At 35.2% G+C, this 19849-nt stretch overlaps 4 protein-coding genes across 4 annotated transcripts in view; 3 read left to right on the forward strand and 1 right to left on the reverse strand.

Moving 5' to 3' along the window:
- The first annotated feature begins 178 nt into the window (after nucleotides 1–178).
- Nucleotides 179–2847, forward strand: ATPsynF (ATP synthase, subunit F). Its single transcript, XM_073076140.1, has 4 exons — nucleotides 179–362; nucleotides 434–532; nucleotides 1033–1149; nucleotides 2686–2847. The coding sequence occupies exons 1-4, from the start codon at nucleotides 284–286 to the stop codon at nucleotides 2712–2714; spliced, it is 324 nt and encodes a 107-aa protein (XP_072932241.1). The 5' UTR covers nucleotides 179–283; the 3' UTR covers nucleotides 2715–2847.
- Nucleotides 2848–3368: 521 nt separating this feature from the next.
- Nucleotides 3369–4816, reverse strand: Manf (mesencephalic astrocyte-derived neurotrophic factor). The gene is made up of 2 exons (XM_073076139.1): nucleotides 4120–4816; nucleotides 3369–3556 (listed from the first exon to the last, which is right to left on the reverse strand). The coding sequence occupies exon 1, from the start codon at nucleotides 4656–4658 to the stop codon at nucleotides 4137–4139; it is 522 nt and encodes a 173-aa protein (XP_072932240.1). The 5' UTR covers nucleotides 4659–4816; the 3' UTR covers nucleotides 3369–3556; nucleotides 4120–4136.
- A 466-nt stretch (nucleotides 4817–5282) lies between these two features.
- Nucleotides 5283–14000, forward strand: LOC140744511 (dynein axonemal assembly factor 5). The gene is made up of 12 exons (XM_073076138.1): nucleotides 5283–6044; nucleotides 6996–7179; nucleotides 7561–7778; nucleotides 8124–8281; nucleotides 8976–9179; nucleotides 9563–9713; nucleotides 10128–10292; nucleotides 10624–10815; nucleotides 11231–11382; nucleotides 11827–12019; nucleotides 12537–12728; nucleotides 13322–14000. The coding sequence occupies exons 1-12, from the start codon at nucleotides 5408–5410 to the stop codon at nucleotides 13456–13458; spliced, it is 2583 nt and encodes an 860-aa protein (XP_072932239.1). The 5' UTR covers nucleotides 5283–5407; the 3' UTR covers nucleotides 13459–14000.
- Nucleotides 14001–18098: 4098 nt separating this feature from the next.
- Nucleotides 18099–19849, forward strand: part of Parn (poly(A)-specific ribonuclease) — a 31670-nt gene continuing 29919 nt past the window's right edge. Inside the window, exons 1-3 of the mRNA XM_073076142.1 lie at nucleotides 18099–18305; nucleotides 18488–18838; nucleotides 19424–19556. Of these exons, the coding sequence (XP_072932243.1) occupies nucleotides 18287–18305; nucleotides 18488–18838; nucleotides 19424–19556 (503 nt within the window). The 5' untranslated portion in view covers nucleotides 18099–18286. The remainder of the gene's footprint in view (nucleotides 18306–18487; nucleotides 18839–19423; nucleotides 19557–19849) is intronic.

Raw genomic sequence — 19849 nt, forward strand, 5'->3', positions numbered from 1 at the left:
TCATTTTAATCATTGGAATATTTTCTGTGCGAAATATATTAAAATAAACCTTATATTTATATTTTATTCTTACTACGAAAAAGAAATAAAAAAAAAATCCTTATACTGTTATTAAACCCATAGACTAGTTAGAATTCAACGATATTTAAGACTGTCAACTATCGATTAACTGTCATTTTCCTGACATTTTTATAAGTTACATTTTTAACCTGTGGGCATAGTTGGTTCAGAATTTTGCCTGTTCTTGGTAAAATTCTTGTAAATTTTAATTTTTCCACCAACCATGGGTTTTGGTGACTATCCCAAGGAGTATAATCCTGCGGTGCACGGGCCGTACGACCCAGCCCGCTTTTATGGAAAGCGTAAGTATTCAGTGATGTAAAATGATGGCTGGTCCTTGAGCTCGGTTATGTAATTTATTTTTTGTTTTCAGCTGATACTCCCTTCGGTCAGGTGAAAGTGGGAGAGATCGGATCATGGTTGGCTCGTAGGAACAAGACCCCCTCTGCCTTTATGGGGGTTTTCAGCCGAGGTAATAAATATACTTTTTACATTGTGTCTGTGGGGTTATTAGGTTAGGTTTTATCAATACCGACCGTCAAAAATGTATGTAAGGGTTTTCAATTCTAATTATATTCAGATTTCTTTTCACCTGCGTAGGGACAATTTCTCTGGGAGTTGTTCATAGCCCGTTTACAATTTCTATAGTTACTTTATGTGCCACTGAGGGCAAGTGTGCAGATAAAAAAAATTAAAACAGTTTCATAATTTTCCAAAAAACGTACATATGACGAAGATTTCTCAACTCCTTTCTCTGTTCCTACTATAAAATGTCCCACAGAGAAATTTAAATATTAGGATTTTTTCACATAATTTGATTCACCTGATTGATATTGATGTGTTTTATAATAAAATTACTAGATTTATAAATTCAGAGTATTCTTAAGTATATGTAAAGTTTTAGGTTAAGTGTGTAAATTACATGATATATATAAATAAATTACTGTATTTACATAAAACAAAAATTTCTAGCTTGGTGGAGGTGGCAGCACAAGTATGTCCAGCCTAAGAGGACGACTGCTGCTCCATTCTTCCAGCTGCTGGTGGGGTCCATGACCTTCTTCTATATGATCAACTATGGCAAGATGAGTAAGTAACATTTGTCTCGGCAATCGGTGTTAGATAGAGTTCAAAGTTAGATTTACAGCTAGGAAAATATTCTATAAATTTTAACCGATTCCGTGCGGATGGCACCACAGTTGTGCCATGAATTTCTTTTGTGTATGGCAGGTGGCACCCGAGAGGTGCCAAAATTTGAAGCCATAAAACTCGGATAAATCAACGTTTATCAAAGTTGTTCTGAAAACAAAAGTGTCTTTATTTATCGCATAGATCCTTCCTAGAATGTCAGTTTCAGCAGATAACGTGATTTCACATACTTCACCTTTAAAAAAAAAATTATATTATTTTGCAAATTACTGTGATTGTATTACTATAATAGTACCTACTTTTCGTTAATAGTAAGCCAATAGAAACTGGATTAAAATATTCTTACTTTGGTGTTTATCTTTGTCTGAATAAATAGCGCAACCAATTTCGATATTCTAGTAGAAACCTATCCATTAATAATTTGAATTTTTATTCTAAACAATACACTAGAAAAGAACTATCATTGCGCTCTGCACGTCTCGAATGTTCATATTTAATTCTATAGTAACACTAAAACAATCAATTCATCATAAACTTACAAATAGAAATAAGACACTTACCTTCCATTTCCGTTATTACACGTAGATAGTCACTTTTGTAAACACTAATCGAAAAGTTAAACCATTCACTTTCGCTTTTGGGTGGCTACTAAACTTACAGCACGTGGAAAAAGCAAAAAAAAATTATAAGTTACAATTCATGGCGGAGGGCACCTTAGAGGTGCCATCAAAGTCCCTGGCGTCGGGCACCACAGTGGTGCCACGAAATATTTGTTCGCCGCCAGGCGTTAAAGTTTGTCCAAAAGGCCGCCGCATTAAATCGGTTAACTACTGATTTGCCCTCAATTATATGTATGGATTGTATGGTAGTGGTAAACTTTAGGGTGTCTGCTAATACTAGTATCTATATAATGAGCTGGCATTATGTGGTATATAGTTGCCATTCTTAAATGATATGCTGAAACGCAAGTGGGAACTAGCTTTCTCCTTCATTTATTTTAGCGAACATCCTTTATTTAAATTTGCAATTATCCTTTGGAAATGGTGCGAATTATTCTATTTATAGAATGGATGTTTTCATAATATACATTAGAATCATTTACATGATGAAAATATTGTAATGTGTTTTGTATCTAGCGACTGGCTTGATGGGTTGGGTTTTTTGTTATAATAATTCTTTATTTGTATTGTCTAAAATGATTGAATGACATATATTTAAGTATTTGTGATATTAATTGCTGGACTGGATATCCTTTCAAAAAGCATGGTACAAGTTTATTTCTCCTTTATAACTCGCATTGAACATTAATAAATCATCATGGATATATTCGGATTTAGCCTAAATGGTTTATCAAACCTGTATAAATGTAAAACTATCAAAAATATTTTAATATCTGTATATTAATGGTTAACAAAAATTCCAAAAAACATTTATTTACCAGGGCGACATTCATAAATATAATTTTCTTTGTTACAGAGCACCACAGGAACTACAAATACCACTAATCTGGACTATGCCACCAGCACCAATGTCTGCAGTTATTTAAATTATGTTTGGAATGTAAATTCTCCGCATGAATCAGTCTTGTAGGTGTTGTGTTACAAATAAAACAATAAAGCTAGCGTTCAACAGTTATAATTCGTTTTATTGCTTTTGATTTTATTTTTGCATTAAAGATAGTGGTGATAAAAAAATATGTAAGCTAACAAGTGAATTTTATTAATTGTGATTCATGTTCTGCTGGCAATTTGAAAAAGATCTATTTCCTCAAAGTATATAACTTTAATGCACTGTTCAGTTATAATCTACTGTAAAAAATATTTTATTTTTGTCCTGTTCTTAAATTTACAACTATTTCACTAAGTATTATGGTATTATCAATACCATAATTATTAGTTTTTTACTTATTTTTATTTATTCTATTATGTTGCCTATAAATCAAATGGTTAAAGTTTTAAAATGAGTATGTTTAAAATTGAAATATAATAAAGTAAAAGTTGATGTGAAATGATATTTAATATTTTACCTCACATGGATCTTTATCTTAAATATGTAATTAATAAATATAAGGAATATGCTTAAAAAAAGTTAATGTATTTTATTTCAGTAAATATATTTTTGGGTTAAAGAATAAAGTGGAATAAATAAAAAACTGCCAGTATCAAAAAAAATACTTTTTACTTAATCAAAGTAATAATTTATTCTACCAAGTACACATGCTCGCACACTATCAAAAGGTTCACTCAAATGCAATAGTCTATTGATCACTTGTAATTTGTCTCAGACCTCCAGACAGCCTCTGTGATGGTGAGGCCACATCACATTATGCATCTTTAATAACATTACTCTGGAACAAAAAACAATTATGTTAAAAATCTTTGCATTTGCTGATCAACAAGGCTAAAAAAAATACATTATAATTTGGTGGTAATTTCAGATATATTAAGACATTCTGTAGTTTTTTGATTCTATATACTATTGTATACAAAAAAAATATTCGAGTATTTTATTTAAATCTGTTTTTTCTTAATATTACTTATTCTTACTTATATTTCCACTTGATTTGAAACAGATGTCCATAGGTAGCAGTCATTTTAGATCAGAAAAGCAACAATATGGATCATATAGAAAGAAACACCACTATTATTAGGCAGGATGTGCTTAATCAGTAGTAGTATAGCCCAAATTATGGCGGGAGATACATGCCCAGTAGTGGAACATTAAAACCATATTACAGATTTTTTAGGTGTAAATAACACGTGAATGGAGTAATAAGTATAGAGTAAGGGGCGTATATATAACCTGCTCCTTTTTTGAAGGCAATAGTGTGACATTGATTATGGTGACCTGAAATGTAACCTAATACCTCAAAATAAATAAAGTAATGACTAATAGTAACAATAACCTTACCTATTAAATTGATTGAACTACAAGTCAGATCTACCCATGTACTTGGGTTTTAGCTCCTCTATTCTCTTTATGAAGTCTGTCTTCTCGATGCAGCCGTCGCAAACCTCGTCCCAATCGTTCAGAATCTTCTTCAAATCGCGAACTTTCAACTTCTTGAGGTCTACGTTATTTAAGTCGATCTGCTTGTCGAAACGAAGATCGCAGATCTGTGCGTCTTTCTTTTTCAACTTCTCGCAGATCTTGTCGGCGGGCATCGACCAACTCAGAGGCTTTGAGAGCTCACCGAGTATGCCGGTAGCCGACTCTTCCAAGCCGCCTAAGTAGTAACAAAACCTGTTCTCTTTGTTCCTTGTACCTTTACAAAACTTTTTGAACTCCGCCTCGATGCGTTTGGGATCTTTTTTCACGTCATCTGTTAACGTGGCCGCGAATTTCTCCACAGTTTTCACACAAACTTCACAGTCGCCTTCTCTGAGCGACACGGCTACTTGAAGTGTCGCTGTTAGGAATAATAAATTAAACACGGTTAATTTATACATGCTGAATGTGTAGCGGTCACAAAACGCTAATAGTAACTCAGATGTATGCAACGCAACATAGAAATAGAAAAACTAAAACGAAAATGAACTGTTGGAAGGATCTCGTCTATTCATTGCATGAAGACGTTGACAGCTTTACTTGGCTGACTCTGATTGGTGCACGTTTGATATGGTCACTGACGTCACTTTGTTCTATGACGTCTTTGGTAAGAGGGATGCAATCAGATATCGATTTTTAGGATCATAAAATCGATCGCAATATTAGCAGCCTTTCGACTCAGTAAATCGATCAGAGAAAGCTTAACCAATAAAGATTATAATATAGTGTTTGTGCCTACACTTTTCTCACTTTATTAGAAAATATTTTGTAATATTTAATAGTTAATAGTTTGAAACTCATGGGTAATAATTTGTAAGTTACAGAGCTAAATAATGCCTATCATACCTCATTTATATAAAAACGTATTGCGGGGAACGAACAAGCACCATGTATACCAAATTTATCAGAGTACTTAATACTACACAGAACAGTCGTGTTCGCGTCTATTCGTCTGTACTTGGCGAGTATCTAAACCTGGTAATGACACTCGGAGTAAAAAAAAAGTATCTGTCAATTTTGACAGTGGCATCCGTTGTCATAGCAACAGGTTGTTTATTGGTGTTGTTTGAATATTTGGAATTTGTCGTCGCACTGTTTTGTCGATAGGAATATTCTGAGCATCGTTAATTCGCTCTCCGAAACATTTAAAATGTTAAACGCGAAACCAAAGCTTGAAGATAACCCTCGCGGGGCTCTTGAACAGTATATTACATCATTGCAGAGCGATTCGAAAGTTGCCCGAAAGCAAGCATTGTTGAAAATTAAGGAAGATATATTTGTGAATCCTGACAATGTTGATTGCGATCTCACAGTTGTATTTCCCCATATCTATGCTTACGTTCTCAAGAGTTTCTCCGACGCATCGGAAGCCTGTAGAGAGGTTGCCGCCTCGATCATTTCAAACTTCATTGACAAGTTACCACTCAACGACTATTACTTAACGTACATACTCCCCGTGCTTGTGCGACGTATCGGCTGTCCAGAGATCGTGGAAGAGTCTGAGGAGATGCGTTTAGTTTTAATCCAATTAGTCCATGAAATATTAGTAAAATATAAAGGCACCCACTTCCTTAGTTCCTTTATCAACGACTTCACTAACATTCTGACGAAGACAAGTGCGGACCCGTTCCCGAAGGTGAAGCTGGAGGCCTGCGAGTGCATCATCTTGTTGGCGAAGGTCCTGCAACGTGACTTCCATTTCCAGTCGGAGAGCTATGTGAAGCCGCTGCTGTCGAATTTCAGTCACCAACACTTCAGAGTTCGAGTTGCGTCCATTAGAGCTATAGGTAAAGTTACATATACAAATAATATTTGCTACATAGTTATTAATAGTAATATAATAGTAATGCCTGGCATTACTTTGTGAAGATCTATGCTGTAAAGTTAGGATTAAAACTAATTTGCAACTATCTGCTACCAATAGGTATGATGGTATATTTTTTAAACCATGCACTTTCCCTGCAACATAGGATATGTGCATATGCAAGCAAGCATTCTACTATATGGTGGTATGGGTTGTACATATGGCTTAGTATGCCAATGTATGAAAAAATATGTTTTTCTTTAAAAAAATCAATTTCCTTTAATTTGTCACATAACATTACTTTCCAGAATTCGATCCTTATAAGCGACACTATCAGATAGTGAAATAATATAGAGGGTGTATATTATTTCAAAATGAACTCGTTCGATTCCCGGCTAGAGAAAAAGATATTTTAAAAAACTAATGATGCAGTTTTAGTTTTTATCAAAATCAGCCTCGTAACTCCTTTCAGCATTTCTTGCTAATCCTCATAGTTTGGGATTTGGCCCTGAAGGCCCGTTTGAAAAATTCACCCTGTATACCATCATACATATTGGTAATGAATTTTTGCAAAGTAGTTTTAATCATAACTTGATTATATTCGCTACCATCTTTATTTCAATCTTTATGTCATGTCTAAAAATAAAATAAGTATGATTATTGTTTTACCTTGATAAGAGTTTTGAAAGCTCATGAATGAAAGCTTGAGACAAAGTATAAATACCAGAGTCAAATCTTTTTTCTCTTAATGTTTATAATCCATGTCAAGTACACTGAGCATCAGTATGAGTAATAATAAAAAAATATTATTAATTACATTTATTCTTTAGGTTAGATTAAATGGGTAATCAATTAAATAATATTAAACTATAGTTTCTAGAAAAAAAGTTACAGAGTTGCATTTTAGATTATTTTATGTTACTTTTTATTTCAGGTGCTATAGTAATAGCGGGCAATGTGAAGTGTTTCGAGCTGTCCATTACACCAATGGCTGAGAAGCTGTTTGACGAGAACACCCAGGTTCGTCTCCAAGTTACTCTGGAAGTGGGCAACTGGATGCTTTGCTACAGAGATAGATACTCCTTCTGGCATCGGATGATTCCATTGTTGCTTACTAGGTATATAAAAAGTTTATTTATATTACAACCTAATATAACAAGTGTAGCCCTAACTGGTTTGACTAAGTTCCTCCTTAAAAAAAGGGGCACCACCATTATACCTGTTTCTGTTTTATAAAAGCAATGCAAACTTCTACCGGATTCTGGTTATAAAGGATACATAAATACGCAGAAACACACACACATAAGGCTTTTCTAAATTCATTCTCGGGCTTTGTATTGCATTTGTTGATGTCATCAGGAAGCACTTCAGGCACATTTGAGACTGAATATATGTCTTATCTGCAGCAGTATCCACATACCATTAGGTAGACTTTATAATAATTTACTATTTCTGTTAAATTAAAAATATACTTGTTAATTTTTCAATTTTGTTATCAGCCTCAGTGATGTAATGGCTGACGTGAGAGAGACAGCCACGAAGCTGTGGACAGATATTGGACTGCAATACATGGAGGAAAACGAGGAAGATCTGAAGAAAAAGGCAGACTTCTTAAAGGATGTACCAACCCACTACCCTGATGTGAAGCGGCCGAACCTTGGCTGCAGGACACTTGTTCAAAGCAATATTGGGAAAATTGTACCTGCTATTGGTAGAGGTAAATAATCTTTGCAAGTGAATGCAATTGGAGTTTCTATCTGTGATTCTAAAATATCTATCACATCGTAATCTTTGTCTCTTGGAAAAATTTTAATGTATGACAAATAAGTAGGACGGGAAGATAAATTACTTGTTATTTTGTAAATAGTATTTTTTTTTGCGTAAAGAACATTGACATTTTTATGAAGATTTTCGAGGTATGCCTCATTCATTGGCATGTCCTACGTCTTGACGAATTTTTACATATGTGGTGTAGTTTGATTCATCTGTGTGAGTGATATAGGCTACGTTAATTATTACTCTTTCTAATATTTAATTCTTAAAATATGTTTTATTTGTACAGAAATGGATGGGTGGCAAGCGGACACGCGTCTCCGAGTGGCGCAGCTTCTCTGCTGGCTGATCCTGTGCGCGGAGGAGGGCGCCACGCAACACGCGAACACCATCGTGAGGACGCTGCACAGAGGCGCCAGTGATGACGACCAACGCGTGGTGCTTGAAGTGAGAATGTAGTATTATTCAAATAAAGAAAGTGTATTGATAATACAAGTAGGAGTGGTTTGGGTTGATTTTAGAGAATATTTTGAAAATGGTAAGTAATTCTTGTTTGGTCAAGGGAGATCTCCTGCCGGGTAGGTGCTCGGAGAGTGGCGTCCTCCGCCTTTAGTTCATAGCTTGTTCATAGTTCGTAGAGTATATTTTACAAGATGTTGAGAAAACATCGGTAGCATGATTCAGAAAGCGCCATCTCTTAGTAAGTTGCAGAAAGTCGTCACACTAAAAAGTAGCATTTTTAAAAGAGATCCCTAGTAAAAGCCACTTGTTTACTCCCGAGAAATGCCTCTTTTTGCGAATCATGTTGAAATTGATTCCGTTTTTCAAGTTAACTTAAAGTCTTAAATTACTTCTGTTCAAGTTAACTTAAAGTCTTAAATTTCTGAAGGTTAACAGATGGATATTTGTAGATGGAAAGTGTTAATGCAATATAAATATTGAAATGACAAAATCAGACTCTTCACTTATTAGTTACGATATTTTTTAATTTTTCTGCACATGCCTAAGGTTGACTGGGAGAAAATGGTATTTAGCATTAAGTCCGCCTTTTGTACCACATTTTTTAATATGGTCAATAAAGAGTAAATAAATAAATAAAATATTTTACTAAATGTACCTTAAACCATCTACACACTTGCAGATAAAACGCGCGTCGGAGCTGTTCGGTTACTTCATCGCCCCGGAGACGTGGTGGCCGCTGCTGGAGGCCGACGTGGACTCGTGGGGCGCTCTGCTCGTCATCACCAATATCCTGAAGGGGTCCCGCAAGGAGCTGATCACGAAGAAGATTATGCGGGAGCTGTGCAAGGAGCTCGTTGATCCCGACAGGTGCAGGGTTAGGAAGGTAGGGTTTTGTGCCTTAGTTCCCTTTTTTAACAGCACACTATTGTTTCATCTCCCAAAACTAAGTCATTATCTGAGGAGTCCACCTCAGATAATGACTTGGATTTGGCGACAATTAAAAAAAACAAGCTAGGAGCGAATTGGTAGTTTGTAACACATATCTCTCAAAACTTTTTTGATTAAAACGCATATCGGATGATATGTGTTTACTGTGGCCCATGTATCTGTGTTAACGAACTCCATTTAGAACAAGGGTTTTACCTAAAGCTGATTTCAGAAATCTTGCTACTCCATAGAACTAGACTGTTGCCTCATACATAACTCGCAATTCTTCGCAATTTTGGTTATGGCAATGGCTATCACTACTTAATTTCTATGTTGCAGCCAAAATACCAAAGAAGCCTGCTGCAAGTGACCGAAGCCCTGATGGATCTGTGCGGCGAGGACTGCATGCCCGTCGCGGAGGAGCTCTTCATCATCAACTTTACGGTCTACGCCATGCCCGTGGACGATCAGATACAGTTTATGGCTTTATGTAACTTCTTCACTTAAATATATTTTTTAAGATATTAGCTGAGAAAAAATACCTGAGGTGACTTTAAGTTGTGTTGTGATAGGGCAAACGGAAAGGGTATTTACTTACAATTTGATTCTGGATTAAATATACGAGTATACGAATACTCGTATGTTAATGTTGTAATTGAATTTAAGCTTAAATTCAGCAGCCTATCCGTCTTCAGCGCTAAAACTTCATCTTGGAATTATGATAAAAATAATATTTGCTGGGTTACCAGTGGTTAGGATGTTATAAAAATTCATAAACAGAAGTACGCAAAATTTTTGAATGTGAATGTTAGTTATAAATGATCCGATTGCCTGGAAATTTTGTGTTCGTAAGGATATAACAAATTGAAAAACAATTAACATAACTTTAAGATATTTATTCCAGCTAATCTAGACAAGTTGCGTTACATAGAGAAGTGCGGCAAGACGCTAACGTGCCTGTACTCGCGGCACGTGCGGCGCGTGCTGGCGGACATCACGAGCGACGCGGTCACGTGGTCGCTGCTCACGCCCGACCGCTGCCTGCTCGAGTGTGTGCTACTACACGCCGGTAAGGCTGCGGCGTTTTTAAGTAGTGTGTGAAGACCCTAACTGAAATTATTTTTCGGTTAGCTTATTTACTTTATAATTAATTTATAAAATAATTATTCTTTTAAAATTTTAAATACACAATTTACATAAGTAAGTAATTATATAGTATTGAAAAAGTGTGAATTATTTATTAGAATTCGGCGGCACCACTGGCACAATAATTTCTGCTTTATAACAGAAGTATAAAGTGGCTCTTGTTAGTTTTGAAGGGTCAGAAACAAGTTTGAGGCGTTTCTACTTAATCTAATAATTGCAATGATTTTATTTTTTAAATCAATTGTTATATTTAGGAGCAGCAATGGGTACCCAACTTCACATTATCGCGCCGCTCCTTAAGGAATGCCTGGCCACCCCCGAGGTGGACCCCGAGGTGAAATTAAAGATATTCACAGCACTCTCGACAGTCCTGCTGCAACGGCAGACCAACTTCAGCAAGAGCGAGCCATTCAAACTTGAGTGTTTCTTGAAGATAATTGTCCAAGGTACTAATTTTCAAATTTTACTTATAATTTGTATTTGATTAGGTATATTTTAAAGGTTTTTGAATGGCAAGCACGCCTTGGTATAAGAATCTTTCGCGTCATTTAATAATGTAAATACTTTAATAATGTGCATTTCATAATAAAAGAAGAGGATTCTTAATTTGATCCACATTTGTTTATTAATTATGTTAATTATGTTTATTAGTTATGTTTGAATGAATGAAAATATAAATGAATGACTTTGGTATAATTTAACTGATCTTTTTTTAAGTTGTGTTATTTCTCCTTATAATGGTTTTCAATTTTCGTAGTTTAAGATGTGTTCGTTATGTAAGTCGGTATTTTCTTTGTCGCGTTGTCACGAAACGTAGTGTTGGGTAATAACTAATGTAATAAGGTATTGCTTGTACAACAGAGGTGATACTGCCGAACCTGGTGTGGTCTCCGGGCCGCACCGCGGAGGCCATCCGCACGGCGGCCGTGGCGTGTCTCTGCGCCGCGCTGCAGGATGACCCCGCTGATCATTTGGGGGGAGATAAGGGGGGAGACGGAGACAGTGGGGATACGGTAAGACTTTCTTGGTTTTGATTAGTTTCTTATTTTCGAAGTATATACATTTTGTTATTTTCAATGAGTTTTTGGTAATGGTGTTGTTATGTTGGTATTGAAGTATGGATTATGGTAATTGATTTTTTTTTAATAATGTGACGACTTCTAGATATTGTAGTAGTCGAAACTCACAGTTAAATGATACAATACCAAATTGTAGTCATGTAAATAATTAAGAATGAGGATTATGCTATGTTGTGAGTGTCTATAAAGCTTTATTTATTTAAATTAATGACCTACTAAATAAAGACTACAGGAAATGATCGATTTAAATTCTCAATTTAATAATTATTCTTTTTATTATCATTATTTTTTGATGTTGTTTCTTTTTAAGACATGGACAATTGATCGTATCTAAAACACAGCAAAAAACACAGTATGTACCTACACATGTTTTGGCAGAAGGTGAACCTGTTCCCTAGCAAGGAGTCGCTGGAGCCGTTCCTGGAGGAGCTGGTGCCGCTGCTTGCGGGGCTGCTGGACGACAGCTCTGCGCTCACGCGGCAACACGCGCTGCGGGCCGTCTGCTGCCTCGCGGCGCTCGGGGCGCGGCGGGGCTGCTTCACCGCTGAGATACTGCACAAGTTGTATTTTGGTGAGTGTCTTTATACATATTTTTCGAAGCGTTCTAACTTAGTTCTCAGAGGTAGCAATGTTTCAGTGGCCGATCGCAAGAAGGATTGTTATCTTATTAAGGATTGATTGATTACAGTAATCCATGGACGGCAGATTGCATGCTCGTTTGCTACTTTTGTATTATAAAAAGAAACATGTCTACAAATAAATTTTCTCAGAGCGAGGAGCCGCTAAGTCGTGTCAAGAGGAGTTGGTGTCGCTGCTTTTTCACGTTTAGGGCACAGCAAGATCATTTCACCTCTAATAGAAAGTACAAATTGCAATTTGGTGAGTGTGATTGGAGGAAGAAGTTTCTTCGTTTCTGAAGAGTTAATGATGTCCATAGTCGGCAGAGGCCATTTACCTTGAAGTGAATGCCCGTTTTCTACGATATCATTAAAAATATCTATTTAAGTTCTGCATTGCCATATGTGAGAAATTCACATTTTTTTGTACAAACACCAACTAATATGTCCATCGCGTTTGGTCTATTCCAGTGGTTCTCAAACGTCTGGACGACAGCAGCGACCGCGTGCGCTCGTTCGCGGTACAAACCCTGTGCGCGCTGTTCGGGCGGCGGCCGCGGCCGTACGACGCGGTGGTGTTTGGGGCGCACGTGGACGCGCTCTACGGCGCCATGCTCGTGCATCTCGACGACGCGGACGAGACCTTCAGGAAGGAGATGCTCGGTAAGATTATGACGCTTTTCTAAGACCTCATGACATGGGCTCTTCAAAAAAAGTGCAAAAAGAGTTCTCGTACAAAGCCGGCCATGCATTGGCCTCTGGTGTTGAAACCGTCCCTAGGCGGCGTTGACTACTTTCCATCAGTCTGCCTAATCGTTAGGATAAACAATAATAATAAAAAAAGAGCTCATTTATGGCAGTTTCTCAAACTTATGGATGATAGTAGCGACCGCATACGTTCGTTCGTGGTGCAAACGCTATGCGCGTTGTTCGGATACCGGCCGCGGCGCCGTCATTCTCGTGCATCTCTACGACGCGGACGAGAACTTTAGGAAAGACATGCTCGGTGAGAGGTATATGTTGCGAGTTAGAAAGTTTAACCCCATTGTCGGGAGCTTAATAAGTAGTAAGGCGCTATTTTTAGTGAGGGCTTAGGCCATTGACTATAAAGCAAACGTTGGAGCCCATACAATCCTTTTGTCAGGAAATTATTGTTATTTTTTTTCAATAAGTCATAAAATAATTCATAAAATAAGAAAAAAGAATTATGATTGCGGTTTATAGATTTTTTTATAATTGTGTTTCTTCTTTTTCAGATGCTTTATTGACTCTTAGCGATGTGGATCCAAGGCTACTAATGAAGAAAGTGAAAGCAAATATTAATTTATACAGGAACAAGGCGGCGTACGAGAAGTTGTCTAGTCATTTAGAAGTAATCATTAAATCAGTATAGTTAATGTTGTTATATTTTATCTTATAACAGTTATGGAGAAATATTTTTTCTGTTACACTTGTAAACTTTATGCGTGTATTGCAATGGGAAAGTACAAAAATATAGTATATATTTGATTATATGTAGCTAATTTTATCCATTTGTTCGAGTCGTTTTATGTGTGTGTGACTTACTGTCCTTTCATGACTGTGTACACAGCCCTATATTATTGCGTGTCCGATTTGATTACAGAACAGTTTGGCAAATGTCTGTATTGCCTTCAATAATGACACAGATTGTACCTTATACAAAATGTTTAATATAATAGAAAATGGCTGACCAGGCAATAAATATAATAAATAAAAATGATGTAATATGAATAACTGCAATTTGCCGTTCCTTAAAATGTGCCGTCTGCAGCGGCCGCCCCCTTTGCCGTCCTCATATTTACAAACGTATAAAATACATAAGGTTGCGTACATAACGATATTATCTATGACTATTTTTCTTGTACGAAAGTGGTACTGATTGGTTGATTGTATTAAATGTTATGTTTCTATCAACGTACTGTGTTTTTTATTAACTGTAGCTGGTTATGATTCGAGATATTTGATCCTGATGTTATGTATCCGAATTTTATACTGCATATTTCGACTACAATTTATCAAATTATAAGGAATCGATCCAATCAAATTCGTCCGATTCAGTAGATCTTTCGATCTATTAACAAACCACCAGACCAATATCTATCTAAGGTCTATACTATACTCTTTGCACCAGACTATGAAGGAATGTGAACGACTGTATTGGTGTTTGAAGTCTTCCATAGTTCCATTACTTATCACTTTTGCTAATGTTAAAATCTATATTAAACAAAAGAGTGCAAATGCAGAAAAATGTTCATGTTATTACTGCTCCGGGCTTGTCCACAGATATAGTATAGTGGTTTTTTAATGTGAGATTATTGGCAACACTGTTGTTATAATACGTCAAATTTACTAATGTCATTGTTATACTGTCACCATAGATATATTATCCTACTGACGTAGGGTAGATTGGCATTATTAAACATCAAGCGAGACTAAAAACTGATTATTTATGTGTGTGAAATGCCAAAGTGTGCATCGCTAGTGTTACTGCTAACAATGTATCGATATCGATTAAATAAAGATATCAATAACAAATTTGTTTATTAGTTTGTTCTATCAGTGACTTAAAGAGGATACAATCGCTAAAGATTAAATATACTGGTGAAGCCCGCCAATAAATAAAATAAAGAAAGACATCAATGTGCGCAGATATGTAGCTATGAAACAAATTATAGTAGTTACTTGCTACCTGTATAATAAATTGATGCAGTTTATGGAGTTTTCATATCTTTTGGCAGGTGTAAGGGGGTTAAAAAAACTATGAACGTTACTCATAAGATTTTTGAACTTTTTGTTCAATCATAATAAAATATAGCCTATAGCACTCCTGAATAGTGTAACATTCTGACTGTGAAAGAATTTTCACGATCCGTTCAGTATTTCCGGAAATTAGCCCTTACAAACAAACAAACAAAATTACAAACTTTACCTTTTTATAATGTTAGTATAGATTGGCCTATGATATAACTTAAATAAAAATAAGTTTAACAAGACGTTATCAAAATTTACATAGATAAAATCACCCAAAAAATATTAATCCAACAATAATAAAAGGTGACGTCGGATAAGATTTTATATAAGTTACACGCAACCTATTTAAACTATACTTATACTTTAGAATTAGAAATATCGATATTTTTTATCGATATTGTCAATACGCAACACCAAAAATTTGATAAGTAATAGCAACTATTCACGTATTTATTATTTTTTTTATATGTATTTCTGTGCATTTCTAGTGTTTATGTGATCAAATTGGAAGATTTTTTCTATCTTTTGGTATATAACACTTTCGTAATAAGTGTAAAATATTGCATTTAAACAGCTAAACAATTAATGTAGTACTTACATGTGAAATGAGTATTTTTGTGGGTTTTCTTTCTTGGATGTGTTACATCCAGGTACAGCTCACGTAACGATGGCCAACACTTTTACTAAGCACTGTTTTAACTGTTTTTGATTAGAAATCTTTAAAAATAAGCGAGATTTATTTTTACGATAACAAACGTCAGGCTGATACAGGCTGATAGCCTATACGTGAATGGTCTCGCCTGTCTATCTCGCTCTAACACACACGTATACTATGCTCTGACTCTTTCGGATTGCCAATCTATTAGTATAATATATCTATGTATCCTACTGACGTAGGGTAGATTGGCAATATGAAACGTCAAGCGAGACTAAAAGCTGATTATTTATGTGTATGTGAAATGCCAAAGTGTGCATCGCTAGTGTTACTGCTAATAATGTATCGATATCGATTAAATAAAGATATCAATAACAAATTTGTTTATTAGTTTGTTCAGTTAGTGACTTAAAGAGGATACAATCGCTAAAGACAAGAAATTATACTGGTGAAGACCGCCAATAAATAAAATAAAGAAAAACATCAATGCGCGCAGATATGTAGCTATGAAACAAATTGTAGTAGTTGCTTGCTACCTGTATAATAAATTGATGCAGTTTATGGAGTTTTCATATCTTTTGACAGGTGTAAGGGGGTTAAAAAAACTATGAACGTTACTCATATTATATTATATTTCAATTATTTTAAAGTACGATTTTTCCTCAGGCGTACCGGGAATATATATACACTCACGAATATGCATATCAAGGCAAAAACATACTACCTAAGGACTTCCACACTCTTCACTCTTCTATAGTAGGTACAAATAAATAATTTTTCGTTGGAAATAAAACAACAATATTGTAAATAGGGAATAATTTATTTCGTAACCAAAAAAATAAATAATAGAACCACAATTTGCACTTAGCTACTGGACCAACAGTGTTTTCCACAACTTGTAACCAGTCCTTTCATTCTGGGTCATGTAACCAACTATCACGGATTTTTTGTGTATACTGTGGTTTTGGCATATTCGTTTCTAAAAGATAATATGCAATTATGAAAAATCAACCCTAACTGTACAGTGCGTCCGGTATATTCGAGCAAACTGGAAAACTGGAATAAACAAAAACAAACCAGTGGAATACTATAAAACCTTTGAAACAAATCAAATTCGACCTAGTAACTATAAATATAAAGTTCATTATTAAAATGATGAAAAAAATTGGCAAAATATCGGGGAAATCCCCGAAAATAACCACGTTGGTTCTGTTGTGTTGCCTGCACAACAGATAAATATACCCTTGTTTTAGTTTTGTTTATCTAAATACGGTATATATGTTAATCATTCTAGTGGGTGAATATTGTACCTTACCACTAACTGAAGCAGTCAAAGTCACTTAAGAAATCCACTAGCCACTAAAGCCAATATTTATCCGCTGAAACGAAGGTTTAAACCACCAGATTTAGTGGAAAATCCACTGAGTTGGCAACACTGGTGAATGGTCTCGCCTGTCTATCTCGCTCTAACACACACGTATACTATGCTCTGACTCTTTCGGTTTGCCAATCTATTAGTGTAATATATCTATAGTCGGATTCATAATTAGGTGTCCAAAATGTAAACAAAGGTGTTGACCTATCAAGAAAATACGTTTCAAATGGTAGTTTCTTATTTTTGACAATATTAAATTAATACAACAATAATAAAATAATAATCTAAAAAAAATAAGATCAATTTATATTTTCTAATAATTATATTACCTCAATTTCGTTCCATACAGTAATTATAATAAAAAACAAGGTAGAAAATTAAAATGTGGTAATGGTAACACAATCGGAACCCAGAACATTTCTTGTGCCGTCATTTTTATATTTCGTAGCTGATGTTATTCATTTTCGTGATTGTAATTGAACTCGAATGTATTATCGTTTTCATAGCGAGTTTGTTAAATTGTGAATAATTGTAAAGTTTTCGTTTTTTGTTGAGTTTGTTAAAGTTTTTATTTCTTGTTAATTTTGACAGTGACATTTGTTTGTTTACATTTTGGACACCTAATTATGAATCAGACTTCAGACTTCAGACTAGCGGTGGGTCGTTGAAGTTTTTACCGTCAACGAAACGTCAACGTTAATTTCCATTGATCAACTAGTTAATTTCGTCAACGAGTTAACGTGTTACTAATTTCAACTTGCATCAATAATAAACGGTTTTTAACTATGCTCTCGACGATCAACGCTTCTCTACTGAAGTGCGGTAAATGTTATTTTAGAAACAATTACGTCAAATTGTTTCTAAAATAACATTTACCGCACTTGCGTGTTATTACATATGAATATCAAGAATTGATATAAATATCAATTCTTGATATTTATAATTATTTATTAGGAAATAATTCGTTCTACATAATTGGAGTTCAAATTATGCTATTATACCGACAATAAAGCACGTCTGCTACTCGTATATTATAAAAAAAATTAACGTAAGTTTAATTTTAAACAAAATACAATTTACGTTGAAAATAACGAAACGTTCCGTTCAACGTCGTTGACGTATTTAACTAGTTAATTTCTATTAGGTTAACGTTGATTCGTTGAAAGTGAATCAACGGTTGATTTAACTAGTTCGTTGATTCAACAACCACCGCTACTTCAGACTATATGACTGTCACATTGTCAAAAATGTCAATGCGGCTTGTGGGAGCAAGTGGTGAATGAATCCATAAAAGCTTTAAAAAGTTTGAAATAAATTCGATAGGAATCACATTTATACTTCATGTTTTAAGAAAATAAACATTATTACATTTTATATATGATATTGTATACGAAGTAGTGTAGTTACACTGATTGTACGATGGAGGTGACTCGCAAAAGTAAGTAGCTTGCAATAAACACAACGATAACTTTGCAATTCGTAACTCGCTAGTTTCCTTTATGTTCTTTTTACCCGACTATTAAGGAAGGGTTATGTTATTCCCACGTATCTTGTGTTTGTAAATTTCTTTGTGTTATTTTTTAATGAAAATAATGTGTAACTTTACATGCAATTTTGCAGATTTCACGGACAGTCTGCACTTAATACGCGAGTCAATAAACAAGGCGGACTTCTTAGTTATAGACACGGAGTTCACAGGGCTCATGGATGGCCGGGAGATATCTGTATTCAATACCCCGGGAGAGTATTATGCTACTTTGCTGAAAGGCTCATCAGAATTCCTGTTGATTCAGTATGGGCTGTGTGCATTCTACTGGGATGAGGAACTACAGCAGTATAAGAATCATGCATATAACTTCTACCTGTTCCCACGTGGTCGGCCTGGCCTGGACAGATTGTTTCTCTGCCAGGGTTCCAGTTTAGACTTCTTGGCGTCGCAGGGTTTCGATTTTAACAAGTTGATTCGGGAAGGTGAGTACTGATATACTGTTAAAGATTGTGCTATTTTCTAATAGATCAGTAGTAATTACACAGCATTGTAAGGATTCAATTTCAGCTCGCATTGAGAATACTATTCTGTCATCGGATGGGCATTATACTTCTAACCTCATACTGCAAAACACCTTTGTTGGTGCCATGAATACAAAAAACTACAATTAATAAACATAAATTCCTATATGTATCTTATTGGTCAGGATTGAACTCCTAGCCCGGCTCTTCATACTGATATGGTGAACCATATAGGTTTCCTAAAGTGATTAGTTTAATTTTCTGTTCTGACTGTGGGTGCTTGTATATTTGGTTTTGGAAATACATGATTTTGAAAAGTTGTAGAACCATTATAGTTGTACCACAGTTTGCACGGCTGTGATAGGATTTAGGTTGTACTCTTGTTCTATAAGGAGTTGGTTAGAGATGCCAATGGGCAGCAGTGACCACATACCATCAGGTGTATGCATACATGTTTGATACAATTAAAATAATGTGGCATACCATATGGAGAGAACATCAGTGTTACAAATGTAAAAAGCAACGTTTTTAATCAATGGTTTCCAGGAATATCATTTATGACAGAACCAGATGAGACCAGGTTGCGAGAAGCGTTAAGAGAAAAGCAAAAAATATCTAACCAAGACAGGGACCACATAACCATACCAGAGGAGCATAAGAAATACATTGACCAAGTGTGGTGAGTTATACATGTCGTTAATTGCTAAATTTCCTATTAAATTTGATCCTCGAATATTCTAGAAAGCACATCCTTAAAATAACTATTTTGGTAGCTGGCTACAACCCTATAAAAGAAATGCACTCCGGGAGTGCCAACTGCCAACAGGAGTGGAATCTTGAAAAGTTTTTAATTGTTTTTCTCATCTCATAAAATGTCAACATGCATGTGTGTCATGTACGTAAACAATATATATACGTAAATATGTACATACTTATATACAGATGTTATGGTAACAGTTTCACAACTTCAAT

Source organism: Epargyreus clarus, unplaced genomic scaffold, assembly GCF_041222505.1.
Source record: "Epargyreus clarus isolate Ecla_fem2 unplaced genomic scaffold, WU_Ecla_fem_2.2 ptg000008l, whole genome shotgun sequence".
NCBI classification, from domain to species: domain Eukaryota; kingdom Metazoa; phylum Arthropoda; class Insecta; order Lepidoptera; family Hesperiidae; genus Epargyreus; species Epargyreus clarus.